This window comes from Dromiciops gliroides, chromosome 3 (assembly GCF_019393635.1).
Source record: "Dromiciops gliroides isolate mDroGli1 chromosome 3, mDroGli1.pri, whole genome shotgun sequence".
NCBI classification, from domain to species: domain Eukaryota; kingdom Metazoa; phylum Chordata; class Mammalia; order Microbiotheria; family Microbiotheriidae; genus Dromiciops; species Dromiciops gliroides.
The window spans coordinates 618,031,637-618,050,524 of record NC_057863.1 but is presented as its reverse complement, the minus strand read 5'-3'; the positions used below and the strand labels follow the sequence as shown (position 1 = coordinate 618,050,524).

General features: G+C 51.8%; 1 protein-coding gene across 10 annotated transcripts in view; it reads left to right on the top strand.

Moving 5' to 3' along the window:
* CROCC (ciliary rootlet coiled-coil, rootletin) overlaps positions 1 to 18,888 on the top strand; it is a 79,971-nt gene that overhangs the window by 49,510 nt on the left and 11,573 nt on the right. For all 10 annotated transcript variants that reach the window (XM_043996765.1, XM_043996760.1, XM_043996764.1 and 7 more), the window contains 12 exons: positions 625 to 771; positions 1,710 to 1,940; positions 2,373 to 2,566; positions 5,720 to 5,847; positions 7,275 to 7,444; positions 9,459 to 9,638; positions 11,115 to 11,249; positions 11,635 to 11,778; positions 12,192 to 12,430; positions 12,997 to 13,156; positions 14,442 to 14,609; positions 15,474 to 15,849. In XM_043996765.1, coding sequence (XP_043852700.1) covers positions 625 to 771; positions 1,710 to 1,940; positions 2,373 to 2,566; positions 5,720 to 5,847; positions 7,275 to 7,444; positions 9,459 to 9,638; positions 11,115 to 11,249; positions 11,635 to 11,778; positions 12,192 to 12,430; positions 12,997 to 13,156; positions 14,442 to 14,609; positions 15,474 to 15,849 — 2,272 coding nt within the window. The remainder of the gene's footprint in view (positions 1 to 624; positions 772 to 1,709; positions 1,941 to 2,372; positions 2,567 to 5,719; positions 5,848 to 7,274; positions 7,445 to 9,458; positions 9,639 to 11,114; positions 11,250 to 11,634; positions 11,779 to 12,191; positions 12,431 to 12,996; positions 13,157 to 14,441; positions 14,610 to 15,473; positions 15,850 to 18,888) is intronic.

Below are 18,888 nucleotides of genomic sequence, written 5' to 3'. Positions count from 1 at the left end.
TCTCTCTCTCTCTCCTCTCCCTCTCCTTTCTTCTTTCTCCTCTTTCTCTCATTCTCTCTTCCTTTTTTTCCTCTTTTCTCATACTCCCTCTCTCCCTCCCTTTCTCACCCTCCTTCCTTCCCTCCCTTGCTTTCTCACTCTCACTCTCTCCCTGACTCTCTCTATATGCCTGCCTTTGTCTTTCTGTTTCTGTATATCCACTCCCTCCTCCCTCTCTCCATCTCCTCTGTGTGTGTGTGTGTGTGTGTGTGTGTGTCTGTGTGTGAGTTCTTGTCTGTCCCTTCTTTCTGGCTGTGTATAACCCCTTCCACCTATCTGTCTCTGCCTCGGTGTGTCTGTCTCTCTTTCGCTGTGTTCCTGTCTCTCCCCTCTTTCTCTCCTTTTCGGTCTCTTCCTCCTCTCTCTGCTGTGTCCCTCTCTGGATTCTCATCTCTTTCTGTGTCTTTCTCTGCCTCTGTGTCTCTTTCTCTCTGTGTTCCCATCTCTCCCCTCTGTCTTTCTATTTTTCTCTTCCTGTCTCTATACACCTTCTCTGTCCCCTGATCTTCCTCTCTCTGTATCCACATGTGTCTCTGCTCCTTCATGTTCCTCCATGTCTTTGTGTCTCCGATGTCCCTGGAGCAGGTCGAAGCCAGCCGGGCTGAGCTAGAGCTGTCCATGAACAGGCTGAAGGGGGAGGAAGCATCTCTGCGTGATTCCTTGTCCAAACTGAGTGCCCTCAATGAGGGTTTGGCCCAGGACAAAAGGGAACTGAACCAACTGGTCTCCCAGGTAGGCCTGCCTGCCCACCTCCTGGGGGAGCCGGGCCGTGGCACAGCCCCACCCCCACCCCCGACACACCTGGGGCCTTATCTCAGGTACTACTTGGTCCCTGCGGGTGGATGACCCTGTACCCAGCCAGCTGCCAGGGGTGCTGGGGGGCCTCCCTCTCTGGCTTCCCTCTCCCCATCTCCTCTCCCCCTTTTCCTTCTCCCTTTTCTTCCTTTCTTTTTCTCTCCTCAGCTTCTTCCTTTTTTCTGTCTCTCTTCTGCCTGTTTCCTTCTTCTCTCTTTTCCCTTTCTCTTCCCTCCCTTCCTTTTTTCTCTCTGTCCTTTCTCTCCATCTTTTCTCTCTCTTCTCCTTTCCATACTTTTTCTTCCGTGGGTGCACGGGACCTGAGTTGGTGTCCTGGCAAGTCACCACCCCCTTCCCTGGGCCTCAGTGTCCTCATCTGGAACACGAAGGGGTAGACGAGATGGCCTTGGAGGCCACCGTTCCCTGCCCTTCCCTCCTTCCTTCCTCTCTCACGCTCATTCTCTCTTCCTTTCTCTTGCTTCTCTGGTTCTCCAGTTTCTATCTCCCTTCTCTTCCCGCCCCCATCTCCCTTTTCCCTCTGCTTTCTTTTTTTCTTTTTTGGTGAGGCAATTGGGGTTAAGTGACTTGCCCAGGGTCACACAGCTAGTAAGTGTTAAGTGTCTGAGGCCAGATTTGAACTCAGGTCCTCCTGAATCCAGAGCCGGTGCTCTATCCACTGCGCTACCCCTAGCTGCCCCTGTTTTCTTTTTCTCTGCCTTGTTCCACTTACCTCCTTTTCTTCCCCACTTTCACATTCCTTGGGAATTTCCTCTCCCCTCCCCCGGCTTCCTGACTTGGTGGGCTCCCTAGGAGGGCCAGAGGGAATGGGATCCGCGGGCATGGGCAGGGACATGATCCCCTCTCCCTTCCCCTAGCTTGAAGAGGAACGGGGAACCCTCCTTGGGCAGAAGCGAGATGCTGAGCAGGAGAAGGCGGCTGCCCAGGAGCAAATAGCCCAGCTGGAACAGGAAAAGCTGGTGCAGGAGGCAGAGAGGCAGACTCTGGAGCGCTCCCTGCAGGCCGCGGAGCTGGCCCGTGAGGCCCTGGAGCAGCAGCTGCCCGCCTTTCAGAAGGAGCGCGGCCAGCTCCAAGATCAGCTGTCACAGGTGGATAGAGGCGCCCCTGGCTCTGGAGTGGCAGACGCCCAAGGGGCACCGGGGCCTGGGAGGGGCCTTGGCTCTGGCTTGGGGCAAGAATTTATTTTTTTTCTTTAAAACAACCCCCCCCCCAACTTTTATACCCCGAAGATTAATCTTAATGCTTCTCCGGCATGGAAGCAATGCTTAGAGTTAGTCGCTAGTCATCCAGACTGACTTACTGGAGGAAGTGCCTTTAAATCCTGGATTTTAAAATTGAGGAGGCATCTGGGTAGGCAGAGACCACTCAGGTGGGGACTGGTTGGGGAGGGGAAGAGAATCAGGAAGGATCATGGGAAAAAGGGCCAGAGCCCAGGAAGGGCATCTCAAGACAATTCAGAATAGGGACTTAGGCCAGGCTAAGACTTGGGAACTCACCTACCTCCTCCTGTTCCGGGGCAGATATCAAGACAGCTGGGAGCGCAGCAGGAAGAACTACAGAGAGCTCACAGAGATGGGGAGCGGCATTCTGAGGCGCTGGAGCGGGCTTTCCGCGAGATGGAGTCACTGACCAAGGAGCGGGCCAGCCTGCTAGTACAGCTGACCGCCTCCGAACGAGAGAATCGCTCCCTGATCGAGGAGGTCGCTGGCCTCCGGTAAGGAGATATGGGGATGGGGCCTCTCCGTGCACCTTGTCTAAACCCTCAGTGGGGTGAGGGGCTGAGGGTGGGCCAGGAATGCACATACACTGGAGGGATAATCTGGCATTGAGGGCATGGCGATCTAAGAGATCAGGAAGGGCATGGCAATCTAAGAGATCAGGAAAGGCTTCCCATAGGAGGCAGTGAGCCTGAAATGATGCTGGGGATCCAAGAGTTGGAGGTGAAAGTGAGTGGGAAATACTGCCTGTCAAGAGGCATGGTGGTGGGAGCTGGAGAGCCAAGTTTGAGGAATAACGGGAAGCTCAGTTGGGCTGGAATCTACCACTGCCAAACCTTTGCCCTGGCCATCCTCCCTCTTCCTAGAATCCTTCCTGCCCTTAAGATTCAGCTCAAGGGGGTAGCTAGATGGCACAGTGGATAGAGCACCAGCCCTGGAGTCAGGAGGACCTGAGTTCAAATCCAGCCTCAGACACTTAACACTTACTGGCTGTGTGACCCTAGGCAAGTCATTTAACCCCAATTTCCTCACCAAAAAAAAAAAAAAAAGAAAATATTCACCTCAAGTGCCTCCTTCTATAAGAATTCTTTCCTATTCATCCTAATTGTTAGTGTCCTCCCTCCCTAAACTATCCCGTAGTCATTTTGTATTTATTTTTTACACCATATGTACATCTTGTCTTCCCTGATACTGAACCAAGCTATTGAGAGGAAGGGTTTTGTTTTTATATTTCCATTGCCAAGCACATAATAGGCACTTAATAAATGCTTTTTGATTAACTGATTGATTGAAGGTGGAATATATAAAAGGGAGAATCAATAACCCTGTGAAAGTAGGGTAGAGCCACACCGTGGCAGTCTTTAAATGCCAGGTTGAGGCGTTTACGTATCCTAGGCAGTAGGGAGCCATTGATGTTTCTTGAGCAAGGGAGTAATATGGTCAGATACTCATCCTGGGGGGAGAGTAAGGGTGGATAATTAATAGTAACAGCTCTTGTTTCTGTAGCATTGAAGATTACAAAGCACTTTCCTCACGGTTCTCTTAATTAGCACTCCCATTTTACAAGGGAAGGAGCTGAGATTTAGAGGGGACAGGCACCTGTTTCAGGGGACAACTCATAGAGAAAAAACAGATTTGAAGCCCAGCTCTGACTCCCAGAATAGAACAGGTCCTTTCCAAGGCATAGGACACAAGGCAGGCTTTTGCCTGTAGGCACAGTAACCCAGGAGCTGTTTGCCAACACAGAGCCGTGTAGGTGGAGCCTGCCTGGTACCTGCCCTGGCTTTCCTGAAGGATTGAGAAGTGTGAAGCCTCTGGGGGTGAGTGCCTCCCCAGGTGTGTGGAACAGAGTGATAGGCAGGCAAAACTGTTCCTAACAGCTGGCCCCTGTCAGTATAGAGCAGGTGCCCCTGGGCACTGACTGAACCCCCTGTCCTGAGCTTTCTGTGCCTGCCCTCTCTGGGCCACGCCCTCTACTCTCTTCCTTAAGCCTCAGTTTCTTCTCTGTAAAATGAGAGGTTTGAGCTAGCTTGGGGTTTCTTAATCTAGAGTCCATGGGTAGATGTCAAGAGGTCTGAAAACTTGAGTGGAGAAAAACTGTTCATTATTTTCACTACTTTTTCCTTTCCTTTGGAATCCTCTGGATTTTATTTTATGCTTTAAAGACATTCTTCTGAGATAGGGCCCATAGACCCTGTCAGACCTTGCCAGAAGGGTCCTGGCCCAAAAAAGGTTATGCTTGGGCTGGATCATTTCTTTCTTTCTTTCTTTTTTCTTTTTGTAGTGAGGCAGTTGGGGTTAAGTGACTTGCCCAGGGTCACACAGCTAGTAAGTGTTAAGTGTCTGAGGCTGGATTTGAACTCAGGTACTCCCGAATCCAAGGCCGGTGCTCTATCCACTGTGCTACCTAGCCGCCCTCTTTCTTTCTATTTAAAGTAATAAACATTTTTATTTATAGTTTTGGGTTCCAATTTTTATCCTTCCTTCCCTCCCTCCCCTCTGCCCTACCTGAGGTGACAAGCAATCAGATATGGGTTATACATGTACGATTATGTAAAACATTACCATATTAGTCATTTTGTATAAGAAAACTTGAATAAAAGAAAAAAATGAAAGTGAAAAACAGCATGCTTCAGCCTATGTTCCATCAGTAACTGTTCTTTCTTTGAAGGTGAATAGTATGTTTCATAGATGGTCCTTTGGGATTGTCTTGGATCATTGTATTGTTGAGAATAGTCAAGGCATTCACAGTTCTTCATCAAACAGTATTGCTGTCTCTGTGCACAGTTCTCCTGGTTCTGCTCACTGCACTATACAGCAGTTCATACAAGTCTTTCCAATCCTGTCTGAAATCATCCTGCTTGTCATTTCTTATAGTTCAATAATATTCCATCCCCATCATATACCACAGCTTTTAGCCATTCCCTAATTGATGGGCATTCCTTTGATTTTCAGTTCTTAGCCATCACAAAAAGAGCTGCTATAAATATTTTTGTACAAATAGGTCTTTTTCTCTTTTTGGGGATGCCTTGGGATATAAACCCATCAGTGGTATTGCTGGATCAAAGGGTATGCACAGTTCTATAGCCCTTTGGGCATAGTTCCAAATTGCTCTCCGGAATGGTTGGATCTTTTCACAACTCCACCAACAGTGAATTAGCTGGATGATTTCTAAGCTCCCTCCCAGCTCTGACAGTCTATCTTCTAAGGTGGTAATAATAAGGATAATAATAATAATAATAAACAACTGGTATGGAGAAAGAGAGAGAATGAGAAGATTTGCGAAGTGGCTGCCAAATATTATCTCATTTTATTCTCAAAAGAACCCTGGGAAGTAGGCACTTTTCATATCTTCATTTAACAGATGAGGAAACTGAGACATACAGAGGTTAAGTGACTTGCCCAAAGTCACACAGCTAATAACCTCCAGCTCTGACATCCTCTTTTCTAAGGCCCTCCCATCTCTGACATTCTGTCTCCTAAGGTACACTTAAGTATTCTGTGTTCCAAGCACTCTTTCCCCACTAAAATCCTGCACTCTGAAGTTCCAAGACCCCTAGGGAGGTGGCTGCACCTGGGAGAGCACTGAGTCCACGCCTTCCAAGGCCTGGCCTGAGCACCTCTCTCACTGGACCTGTATTTCTCCCCAGCTCAGAGAAGGACACCCTGGAGACCAGCCTGTTCGATGCCCACCGACAGCTCAGCCAGATGGAGGCGCGCAGGGAGCAGCTGGAGGCTGATGTGCAGGGCCTGCTGCTGGCCAAGGAGACCCTGACCGGTACGGCCCCTGTGCTTTAGGGGAACAAGGCTGGGAGGGCCCTCCAGGAGGACTCGGGAAGGCCTGGCTTCTGGCTGAGGGCACAGCTCCAGCGTATGCCGGGCCCTCCCTCTTGGCTCCTGGAGAGGCTGGGCCTGCCCACTCTGAGGCTGGGCCTGCCTCTTCTCTCTTGATCTGGCCAGCATTTATGAACTGCCTGCTAATGTCAGGCACTGTACTGTGGACTGAGCTCTCGGGGATCCTCTGTGCTGTGAGCAGAAACCCCATCTGTGCATGCGAAAACCCCACAGCTACACACAGAGGAAGGTCTGAGGTCGAAGACAGTCACTGGCAGCGTCTTTGGGAGGGGGCTCCTGAACTGGGTTCACCCATCACACTCAGGGGAAGCAGTATCAGTGACCATTCATCAAAGGACATGGAAGAGGGGCAGCTAGGTGGCACAGTGGATAGAGCACCGGCCCTGGAGTCAGGAGGACCTGAGTTCAAATCCGGCCTCAGACACTTAACACTTACTAGCTGTGTGACTCTGGGCAAGTCACTTAACCCCAATTGCCTCGATAAAAAAAAAAAAAAAAGGACATGGAGGAGGGAAATGGGATTAATGCTTTAGACACAGAAGGGACCTTCAAAGCCATCTAGGCAGCCAGGGGGAGCCATAGTGCAAACCCAGCGTCAGACACTTACCAGCTTTGTAGCCCTGGGCAAGTCACTTACCCCTCTCTGCCTCAGTTTCCTCATCTGTACAATATGGACAACACTAGCACCTACCTCTCAGGGTTGTCATGAGGATCAGATGAGATAAAATTTGTTAAAGACTTTGCAAACCTTAAAGCACTATAGGAACACCCCCTGGCTGCGGTTCTTATTTAGTCTGATTCTATCCTAGGAAATTTAGGCCCAGAGACATTCAGTGACTTGCCCAGGGTCACACAGAAAACTGGGGAAGAGACGGATCAGGAAAACGCAGGGAGGAGAAAATAGGGAGGGCAAGAGGGGCCTAGTTTCAAGAGCTACAGTTAGGAGGAAGAAGGAACACGGGGAAGAGGACATTGGACTTAGTGATTAAAATAGGGAATGATGTCAGCTCAGTGATAGGACACCCTGGTCACATGACCATGAGGGACCCGGGACTAGAACCCAGACTGCTGGGTTCTATGGCTGCAGATTCTTATTCTTTAACAGGATGGCATCATTCCTTTCAGTAATCACCTGGGAGTATACGCTCTGCCAATGCCCCCTACGGGGCTCTCAGGAGGCTGGCCCCTGGGGCTTCCCTCCAGCTCTAAGTGTGGTCATAAAGTTGTATGTCAGAGCTAGAACATGGAATGTCAGAGCTGGGAGGGCCCTTAGAATAGAGAATGTCAGGGCTGGGAGGGCCCTTAGAACACAAAATGTGCCGATGTCCCCCTCCTCGTTCTGCCCCACAGGGCAGCTGGTGGGTCTTCGGCGGCAGATGGAGACGGAGGTACAGAAACTCGTGCGGGACAAGGAGCTTCTGGCCCAGCAGCTGGTCCAGGTGGAGCAGGAGGCTCAGGCCACCCTTCGAGGAGAACAGGCGGCCCATGATGAGGATGTGGAGCGGCTGCGTCAGGAGAAGGTCAGAAGGGATGGGAGGGGAGATGCTGGGCTGAGCATCAGTGCGGGAGTGGACAGGGTGGGGCAGCGGGGGCACCTCCTAGCTCGGGGCCCAGGGAGGAATCACAGGCTTTAGGACCGGCAACGAGCCTTTGGCATTGTCTGTTCACGCCCACTCATGTCCCAGAGGAGGAAACGGAGACCCAGGGGGGAAGCTTTCCCAAGGCAGTGCGAGGCAGAGTTGGGGTGTAAAGTGAGGTCTCTGTCTCTCTCTAAAACTTGGTACTCCATCGGTGCTCTGACAGTGATCTTCCTCTGGATTGTGTTACCTTCCATTCCCTGTAGGAGAGAGAGAGGAGAGGGAGAGACAGAGACAGAGAGACAGACAAAGAGACTCAGAGAGAGAGAGAGATGGAGAGATATACACATCCATACACACACATGTATATATATATATATATATATATAATTTTTAGATTATATTTTTCTAGAGGGGATCTGTGTACATATACACACATACACATGTACATACATATGTCCATTTCAATCACTTCATTATGAAGAAACTGAGCCCCATAGAGCAGAATTAATCCAAGATCCCACAGGTATTAGGGAGCTCCCTTTGTGACCCAGGTTCCCTGACTCCAAATATCTAGATCTCAGAGCTAGGCAGTCCATGTCCTAAGCCAATCTGGTCACTCAGTCAGTCAGTCAACAAGCATTTATTAAGCCCTTGTTATATACCAGGTACTATGCTAAGCCTTGAGAATACAAATAAAAGTAAAAAACGAAACAAAACAACCCATTTCCCGCCCTCAGGAAGCTTGCATTCTAATGGGGAAAGACAACACATAAGAGGCAGCTGAAGACCAGGAGGAGGGGGCAGGATGATGAGGGTGACTAGAGGTGTTCAGCCTGGTGTGATATGAAGAGGCGATTGGCCTGAGACCCCTCCTTAAATGGAGGTTCTGGGGTGAGCCCTCCACTTTTCAGTCAGAGTGCAAGGCCCCAGGGCCTGGTGGTTAGGCTCCCCCCATATCCCCCTAGGGTTCTTCTCTATCAGTCAAGGAGAAAAAGTCACCAAGTTCAGTGAAACAGGTCTGGGAAAATAAAATGAAAGCATGGGAGAGATTCTAATGTAGACTATCAGAGCTGGAAAGGCCCTTAGAATAAAAACTATCAGTTCTTGTATAGTGAAGAGAGCAGAACCAGGAGAGCATTGTACACAGAGACAGCAGTACTGTTTGATGAAGAGCTGTGAAATGACTTAACTATTCTCACCAAACAATGATCCAAGATGATCTCAAAGGACTAATGATGAAGCATACCATCCACCTCCAAAGAAAGAACTGATATCAATGGAACCCAGACTGTTTATTCACTTTCTTTCATTTTTTTCCTTTTATTCAAGTTTTCTTGTACAAAATGACTAATATGGAAATGTTTTACACAATCCTACATGTATAACCTATATCTGGTTGCTTACTGCCTCAGGGAGGGAAATGGGGAGGGAGGGAAAACAGGACAAAAATTGAAACCCAAAACTATAAATAAAAAGGTTTATTACTTTAAAAATAATAATTCTTTTAAAATAGGGGGGGAAAAGTATCAGTTCTGAAAGGGACTTGGGACATGGTATAGTAAGGCTTTGAGAGATCTTGAAATAAAATGTCAGAACCGTGAGGGAGCCTAGAATATAAAATATTAGAGGCGGAGGGGGCCTTGGAATAGAGAATGTCAGAGCTGGTCTTAGAACATGGAGTGTCAGAGCTGGGAGAGACTTTAAAACATAGAATGTGGGATATTGGAACTGGGTCGGGAGGGACTTTAATAATCCAGTTGACTCCAACTCCTTCATTTTACAGATGGGGAAACTAAGTCCCAAGGAGAAGAAGTGGCTCCCTCAAGGTCCCACAGCAAATTAGCAGCAGAGTTAAGACTGGATCCCCATTATTCTGATTTTCAGGCTGTGGTTGGAGCCACTAGTCCTGGTCATGCCTGCCCGTGCCTCACCTCGCTCACCTTTCCCTCTGCAGGAGGTGGCCCGACGAGAGCTAGAAGCAGAGCGGACGGAGCTGCTGCACCGTCTGAGCCAGGAGCGAGAGGAACTCTTGGCCCGGCTAGAGGCCGAGAAGGAGGAGCTGAGCGAGGAGATCACGGCCCTGCAGCAGGACCGGGATGAGAGCCTCTTGCTGGCGGAGAATGAGAAACAACAGGTAGGAGAAGGGGAGCCAGCTGACAAGGATCTTCCCTTAATGAGCAAGCATTTGTCAAAGACCCTCCAGGCTAGTCCTTGGATACTTAGTCCATACTTGGTCCATCTCCATCCGCAGACTCTAGGCATAGACATGGTCGATCTGGGGTCACCTCCATGTCACAGTGAGGCAAAGGGTGGATTTTTTTGTTTTGTTTTTTTGGGGTTTTTTTGTGTGAGGCAATTGGGGTTAAGTGACTTGCCTAGGGTCACATAGCCAGTAAGTGTTAAGTGTCTGAGGCTGGATTTGAACTCAGGTCCTCCTGACTCCAGGGCCATTGCTCTATCCACTGCACCACCTAGCTGCCCCCAGAGGGAGGATTTTAATAGACAGCCATGCTAATATTGAACTGTGAGGAAAATGGGTGCTGATTTGGAGTGAGGACTTGTGTTCAAATCCTGACTGCCGTTTCCACCCTGAGTGAGTCTCTCTCTGGACCTCTGCTTCCTCTTCTGTGCAAAGATGTGGACTAAATGAGGTTCTTTCTAGCCCCAAATCAATGATCCTAAAACCCAGTTATGAGGAAAGGGAGTATTTCCTCCCATGGGTAGATCTGCTTAAGAGGCTGAGGAGGCAGGGCAGTCAGTGAAGTAGGCCCTATGGATGTTGAAGAGAGTGCCAGGTTGGGAACAGGAGGACTCAGATTCAAATCCTGGCACTACCATATACTTACTGCCTAGGTGACCTTGCGCAAGTCATTGAACCTGGACCTTAGAGTTCATGAGAGCACTGTTTTAGAATTACTTAGAGGTCACCCAGTCCAACTCCTTCATTTTTTTTTCATTTTTGCAGGGCAGTGAGGGTTAAGTGACTTGCCCAGGGTCACACAGCTAGTAAGTGTTAAGTGTCTGAGGCCGGATTTGAACTCAGGTCCTCCTGAATCCAGGGCCGGTGCTCTATCCACTGCTCCACATAGCTGCCCCCCAACCCCTTCATTTTATTTGTTTTTTTGTTTTTTGTTTTTTAGTGAGGCAATTGGGATTAAGTGACTTGCCCAGGGTCACACAGCTAGTAAGTGTTAAGTGTCTGAGGCCGGATTTGAACTCAGGTCCTCCTGAATCCAGGGCTGGTGCTCTATCCACTGCGCCACCTAGCTGCCCCCCAACCCCTTCATTTTAAAGGGGAGAAAACTGAGGCTCCCACAGCTAGTAAATATGAGAGATTGGATTTGAACTCAGGTCTTCCTGAATCTAAGTCAAGAACTCTAACCACTGCGCCATGCTTAGGGGACTTGTTGACTTCTAAGGTGCTTCTGTGACCCCATGTGTGACCCCATCTTTCCCTGTCCCTCCTGTCTGAGTTGCAGCAGCAGGAGGAGGGTATAGGATCCCTCTGCATATATACCATGATGTTGTGATTGCCTGCTGGCAGTCCCTGCATGTGGGGGTGACCCCGACTGACCCGGTCCCCCAACCCCTCTCTCCCCTGTCCTTGCAGGCCCTGTCTCTGAAGGAATCAGAGAAGACAGCTCTGTCCGAGAAGCTCTTGGGCACCCAGCAGAGCCTAGCCACCATCTCCATGGACTTGGAGAGGCAGAAACGAGATGCCCTGACCCGTCAAGAGCAGGACCGGGTAAGTGGGACAGAGCAGGGGCTCCGACCAGTATCTTGGCATCCCGGCTCCTAGCTCCCTGTTAGGCCTCAATCTCCAGATCCCAAGATAAGCCCAGGGGAGGCTTTGGGGAGGGACGCCTGTTAATATCCTTGGTCAAGTCTCACACGGGTCTCCCAGGCTGGTGGGAAGGGAAGTTACAGGTCCTGTCCTCAGGGAGCTCTCAGTTTGAGTGGGGAAGCACTCGTTTGATGAGGGACACACACACCCACAAAAGCACACGCACACCCACACAGTAAGCCAGAGAAGGGGGGTGGAGGCATGGGCACCACTGTCCAGCTTTGGTGTGGGCAGAGGACAAGGGCTGGCCTCACGTATATGCACCCCCCGACACACGCACACACAGAGCACCGTGAATGCCCTGACGGCAGAGCTGCGGGACCTCCGGGCCAAGTTTGAGGAGACCATCAACAACCACGAGCGGGAGGTGAAGGCCCTGCAGGAGCAGGCCCGGGACCTGGGCAGACAGCGGGAATCCTGCCTCAGAGAGGTGAGAGACCGTTGAGGGGAGGGAGGGGACAAGACACCTGTGGTAGCTGATGGGGCTTGGGCCGGGGCTGTGTGTGTGTGTGTGTGTGTGTGTGGTTCTGTAGGCCCCTACTAACCCCATCATTCCTGTCCATAATCCTCCAGTCCTCTCTGAGCTTGCTGTTGCCTTATCTCCATCTCTCCACCGCCTTCACTGAGCCCCAATCTCCCTCATTGAGCCCCCATCCCCCTCACCCAGCCCCAACCCTCCTCCCTGAATCCCCTCCCTAAGCCCCCTCCCCCTTACCGCCTCCTTGACAAACAGTGCGGAAAGGACCCCCCTGACAGCCCCACCTGCGGCAGCTGCCCAGGGGAACCTAGAGGACCCTCACCCTGCGCTTCTCTCCCTTCTGCCCCCGGGCCGGCCTTCTCTAGGCTGAGGAGCTGAGAACCCAGCTCCGGTTGTTGGAGGATTCCCGGGACGGGCTGCGCAAGGACCTGCTGGAGGCCCAGCGGAAAGTCCGAGAGGGCCAGGAGGGGCGGGAGGCCCAGCGCCAGGAGACCCTCGAGCTGCGACGCAGCCTGGGCGACAGCACCAAAGAGCGGGAGGCCCTGCGGCGCTCCAATGAGGAGCTGCGAGCTGCGGTCAAGAAGGCCGAGAGCGAGCGCATCAGGTGCGTGCGGGCCAGCCCCCCCAAAGCTTCCCCCTGCCTGGGCCCCCCTTCTTCACCTGGGACCTCCGGCTCCCACGGGGTCCTCCCTGTCTTCCCTGAGGTCCCCTCACTCCCCCATTTCAGTCACTTAGAGCCCTTCCCTTTACAGAGTCACCACTCTTCCTTCCCCCACTTTCCCCAAGCCTCCAGAGCTCAGCATGGGACCTGGCACACAGAACATTGTGGGTGCTTAATGTTTGTTAACTGACTGACTGAGCCCCCACCCCCTCCTGAATCTCCATCCCCTTGACCGAGCCCTCCCAAGGACTGGAGCCCCAATTCTGCTGACCACCCCCTCAGCACTGTGCTCCATCCCCCAAGGTCTTAGGAGAGCACCAGGTGGTGACTTGTGATTCAGTGAATGAAGAAGACTTTGGTGGGGGGGTCAGTGCCTCGGACTCTAGCCTCCCAGCCTCATGGGAACCGACCAGCCGCCGCCTCTCCTTTGGGCATGTCCTCATTAGTAGAGCCTGGGAGAGGCTGCGGTCCCTAATCATCTGCCCCCTCCCCCTCTCCATACCCACCAGCTTGAAGCTCGCCAATGAGGACAAAGAACAGAAATTGGCCATGCTGGAGGAGGCCCGGGCGGCCTCGGGCCGGGAGGCTGGAGAGCTGCGGACTGGGCTGCAGGAGGTTGAGCGGTCAAGACTCGAGGCCCGGCGGGAGCTGCAGGAGCTCAGGCGCCAGGTGCGGAGCCTTGTGAGGGGGGGGCTCTGGGCCTTGCCGCCAGCTTGGTGGATAACCACGGGCAAAACTCCCTCCCCTCACCGGGCCTCAGTCTCAGCATCTGTAAAATGTAGGTGGTTGGATCTTCTAAGCTCCAAGCTGGTGGGAGAAACCTGTCTCTGAATACCCTCAGGGAGTCTGCACTCTGATGGGGGATGCGGGACACATATCCACCCTGCAGCAGCTACTGCTAATACAGGACGTTGACATAGCCTGTCACAGATTTAATATTGCTATCCACTATTGCATTGGAGACTCCCAGCAGCACTGTGAGGTCGGCACTGTTATTGTCCCCACTCTAGAGATGATGAAACAGGCTTGGAGCAGTTTAGGGACTCACATTTAGTAAGCAGGGCACTTAGCTGCCACAAACTGAGTTCGTAAGACCACATGGCATGGTGGGAAAAGGCCAGGTAGGGGAGGCAGAGGATCTGGGGGGAAGGAGTCCAGGTCGTACCGCCTACGAGCTGTGAGGCCTTCGGCGGGCAAACTCTCCGAACCTCCCCTTTCCCCTCTGTGATATGGAGAGAAGAATCACCATACCTGATGTTTATAGAACATGTTCAGCTTTGCTGCCCGCTTTACAGACAGGATCTCTCGTCTGATCCTCACAAGAACAAATTATTCCCATTATATAGATAAGGAAACTGAGCTTGGGGGTAGTTAAGTAGAAATAGTGGTGATGATAGCTAACAATTGGGTAACACCTACTATGTGCTAAGTGCTTTACAGTTATTATCTCAGTTGATCCTCACAACTGGAAGGAAATAGGTACTATGATCATCCTCATTTAACAGATGGGGACACTGAGGCAAACAGATTTTTTTTTTTTTGAGGCAAACAGATTTTTTTTTTAATGACTTTCCCAGGGTCATACAGCTAGTAAGTACCTAAGGGTAGATTTGAACTCGGGTCTTCCTGATTCCAGGCCCAGTGTCCTGTCTTTTGTAACCCCCAGAATAAGGTTTGAATAATCATCATTTCTGTGAGACCTCAAACAAGATACTCTCTGTGAGCTGCTTTGTAAACACAAGAGCAGCCCTAAGCTACCAGGGGCTGTGTGAGGGCCCTGGGTCTAAGCTAGGTAGAGTTAGTCCAGGAAGCCTTCCTGGCTTAGGAGGCAAGCCAGAGTTGCAACAAAGTGGGCAGCCCTGAATGGAGCAGGGTGGGGGCCAGGCCCTGGATGGAGCAGGGGCCCAGGTCCCAGCTCTCCTTTCCAGCCCGAGTGCTCCTTTGTCATCCCCAGATGAAGCTGCTGGACAGTGATAATGCCAAGAAGACCCAGGAGCTGGTGGAACTGCAGGGCCGCGTGGCCCTGAGCCAGCAGCTGGAGAAGGAGGCCCGGAAGGAGGCCTTCAGCCTCAAGCAGAAGGTTCTAAAGGGAGAGGTCGCCCTGGATGGGACCAAGCAAGAGGTAGGTGGCCCCCAGAGCAGAATAGGCGAGCCAGGGAAGCCACCTGCCCCAGGTCAGGAATGGTGACTCTGCCCTTCATAGGCCTCCATCACCACCATTAACTAGGGGCCTGGGAGGCCAGGTCCTGATGTCTCCTCCCTTCTCTCAGGCCCCCGGGGCTGCCCCTTCCTTACCAAGCACCTGGGATAGAGAGGTCAACAGGAAGCACACATCTGTCCCCAGCTGTGCACTGAACAATGTACCCTGGCCCTCACTGTCTTCTTGAATGCTTAGCTACTAAGCCCGTAGGGCTGCATGGAGAGAGCTAAGGGACTTTGAGAACTCAGCTGGAGGCAGTGCTTGGAATGGGACAATGGGGCCGTCACTGCACTGCCCCTGCCCTCAGCATGCTGCAGCCTGAGCAACTGACCACCTCTACCCTTCCCTCCCACCATTAACCAGAATCAGACTTTAGGGCTTAGGCACTCTGAAGCATAGATTAATGGAACTGGGAGAGCCCTTAGAACACAGTATGGCAGAACTGGGAGAGCCCTTAGAACACGGGATGTCAGAGCTGGGAGGGCCCTTAGGATGCATGGTGGCAAAGCTGAGAGGGACATAGAACACAGAATATCAGAGCTGAGAAGGCCCTTAGAACAGAGGATGTCAGAGCTGGGAGGGCCCTTAGGATGCATGGTGGCAAAGCTGAAAGGGACATAGAACACAGAATATCAGAGCTGAGAGGGCCCTTAGAACAGAGGATGTCATGGCTGGGAGAGCCCTTAGAACACAGAATGCAAGATGCAGGGGAAGGACAAAGTTCTGTCCTCTGAGGTCCTCACCTCCTCCCTCTCCTTCACATTTCCACTCCCATGCCCTCCCCAGCTCCTTGCGGTTCAGAGGAGACTCTTGGATGTGGAGCAGGGATTCCAGGCCCGAGAGCGAGGCCTCCTGGGCTCCCTGGAGGAGTCTCGGGGCTCCGAGAAGAAACTTCTGGACAACGCTCGGAATCTGGAGCTGAAGCTGGAGAGGACACAGGCTGAAGCTGGGGAGCTGGGACTCCGGCTGAGCGCTGCTGAGGGCCGGATCCAGGGCCTCGAGATGGAGCTGTCCCGAGTGGAAGGGCAGCGGCGAGAGGCTGAATTCCAGCTGAGCAGCCTGCGCTCGGCCCTGCGCCGAACCCTGGGCATAGGAAGGGTCCCTAGTCCTGCATTCCGGGCCTACGCCAATTCGCCTAAGAGGATCCCCTCCCCAGCAAGAGGTGACAGACTTGGGCCCCAGGTCATGCATGTCTGGAGATGCCTGAGCCAAGCCAATCAAAGAGGCATTGAACTAGAATCAGAAGGGGCCTTAGAACAGAGGATGTCAGATCTGGGAGGGCCCTGAGAACACAGGATGTCAGAGCTGGGAGGGCCCTTAGAACACAGGATGTCAGCTGGGAGGGCTCTTAGAACACAGGATGTCAGAGCTGGGAGGGCCCTTAGAACACAAGGTGTCAGAGCTGGGAGGGCCCTTAGAACACAGGATGTCAGCTGGGAGGGCCCTTAGAACACAGGATGTGAGAGCTGGGAGGGCCCTGAGAACATGGAATGTGAGAGGTGGGAGGGCCCTTAGGACACAGGATGTCAGCTGGGAGGGCCCTTAGAACACAGGATGTCAGCTGGGAGGGCCCTTAGGACACAGGATGTGAGAGCTGGGAGGGCCCTGAGAACATGGAATGTGAGAGCTGGGAGGGCCCTTAGGACACAGGATGTCAGCTGGGAGGGCCCTTAGAACATAGGATGTGAGAGCAGAGAGGGCCCTGAGAACATGGAATGTGAGAGCTGGGAGGGCCCTTAGGACACAGGATGTCAGCTGGGAGGTCCCTTAGTACACAGGATGTGAGAGCTGAGAGGGTCCTGAGAACATGGAATGTGAGAGCTGGGAAGGCCCTTAGGACACAGGATGTCAGCTGGGAGGGCTCTTAGAACACAGGATGTGAGAGCTGAGAGGGTCCTGAGAACATGGAATGTGAGAGCTGAGAGGGTCCTGAGAACACAGGATGTCAGCTGGGAGGGCCCTTAGGACACAGGATGTCAGCTGGGAGGGCTCTTAGAACACAGGATGTCAGCTGGGAGGGCCCTTAGAACACAGGATGTGAGAACTGGGAGGGCCCTGAGAACATGGAATGTGAGAGCTGGGAGGGCCCTTAGGACACAGGATGTCAGCTGGGAGGGCCCTTAGGACACAGGATGTCAGCTGGGAGGGCCCTTAGGACACAGGATGTCAGCTGGGAGGGCTCTTAGGACACAGGATGTGAGAGCTGGGAGGGCCCTGAGAACATGGAATGTGAGAGGTGGGAGGGCCCTTAGGACACAGGATGTCAGAACTGGAAGGACTCTTAGAACAGGGAATGTCAGATCTGGAAGGAAGAACACTTAGGTATTATTTCACTACTCTCATTTTCTAGATGAGGAATTGGAGGTCTAGTGAGTGAATTGACCACGGTCACCCAAGTAATAACGGAGGTTCTCGAACTGAACCCTCAGTTCTAGACTCCCAGCCCAGAGCCCTGCCCACTACAAAGCTGCTTCCATATGTGAACCTCCTGGCTGAATAGACAAGTGACCAGTAGAGGGTGTGTGGAGTCCATGCCCAGAGGTGTGCCCGTGTCAGAGTCGGATCCTAGTTCTCCCTGTGGCTCTCGGAGAGGCTAGCCTGAGCCCTCTCTTGCAGTGCTGCTGTGCACCACAAGGTGTCGCCCTCTCCTCTGCCTTCTCCCTCATTCTTTCTTATATGAAGCTTTTATTAAGTACCCACTGTCCTGGGGGAGATGCATAGGTTAGTGAGACAGCCCCTCCCTGCAGAGAGCCTGTAGTCTAAAAGGGAGATAACACATGCACAGATCATTCATATAAAAGAATGCACTATCATCCCTCTGTAGGTCATTAATTATGCATTATAATACACAGATTAATGCACGATGATACATTCTAAGCTTGTTAGAGAATGGCTCACATTTGCATAAGCCTTGAAGTCTACAAAGCACTTTATACATGTCACCTCTTTGCTCCCCACAGCACTCCTGGGAGGTAGGGGCAGTTGTTAGACCCATTTTGCAGATGACAAACTGAAGCTGGAACCACTTTCTTTTAACTGAGAAGCGGCATGTCTGGTCTAGGGTCACACAGTTTAGGAGTATCTGAGGCAGGATTTGAGCCCAGGTCTTCCTGACTCCAGGTCCAAAAGTTTCCTCTAGAGAAGCCCAAAAGAGAGTACCCTGGGAGGCCTAAGAGAGATGAATGTTAATAGTGCAGATCTGTATGGTGCTTTAAGGTTTGCAAAACACTGTGTGTTATCTCCCCTGAGCCTCAGAACAAGCCCATGAGGTGGATGCTGCTGGTATTGTAATCTCACCCCATTTTACTGATGGAGAAACTTGTCCACGATCACATGTCGAGGGTCAGAAATGGGATCTGAGCTCAGGACTTCCTCACTCCGAGTCCATCTAGCACTTGGGGTCCTCCCGGGACCTCTCAGTTGTCCCTGATGAGATAGGACTGGGGAGGCTTCCTAGAGGAGACGGCTTCATGGGAATTTCAGAACAAGACTTGGGAAAAAGGGGGATGAGGAACAACAGTGAGCAAAGACATGGGATGGGGGTGATCAGTGGGACAAGCCTGGTTTGCTGGAGTGTGTGGAGAGATGAGCATGGAAAGGTAGGGTGGTGTCAGATTGCAGAGGGATTTGAATGCCAAGAACTTTACTTGGTTGATGCTAGGGAGTCAGGCAGGACTTCTGTTTGTTTGTTTGTTTTTCAGGCAATGGGGGTTAAGTGACTTGCCCAGGGTCACACAGCTAGTAAGTGTCAAGTGTCTGAGGCCGGATTTGAACTCAGGTACTCCTGAATTCAGGGCCGGTGCTTTAACCACTGCGCCACCTAGCTGCCCCAGGCAGGACTTCTGAACAGAGGAAAAGATCAGTCCATGATCAGATCTGGCTGTTAGAGAAATGATTCTGGAATGTAAAGGATGGGTTATAAGAGAGAGAGAATAGGGGCAGCTAGGTGGCACAGTGGATAAAGCACTGGCCTTGGATTCAGGAAGACCTGAGTTCAAATCCAGCCTCAGACACTTGACACTTAACTAGCTGTGTGACCCTGGGCAAGTCACTTAACCCTCATTGCCCTGCAAAAAGAAAAAAAAACAACAAAAAAAGAGAGAGAGAGAGAATAGAGACAGACTTGCCCAGGGTCACATAGCTAGCAAATTGCATAAGGCTGAATTTGAACTCGGGTCCTCCTGACTCCAGGTCTGGTGTT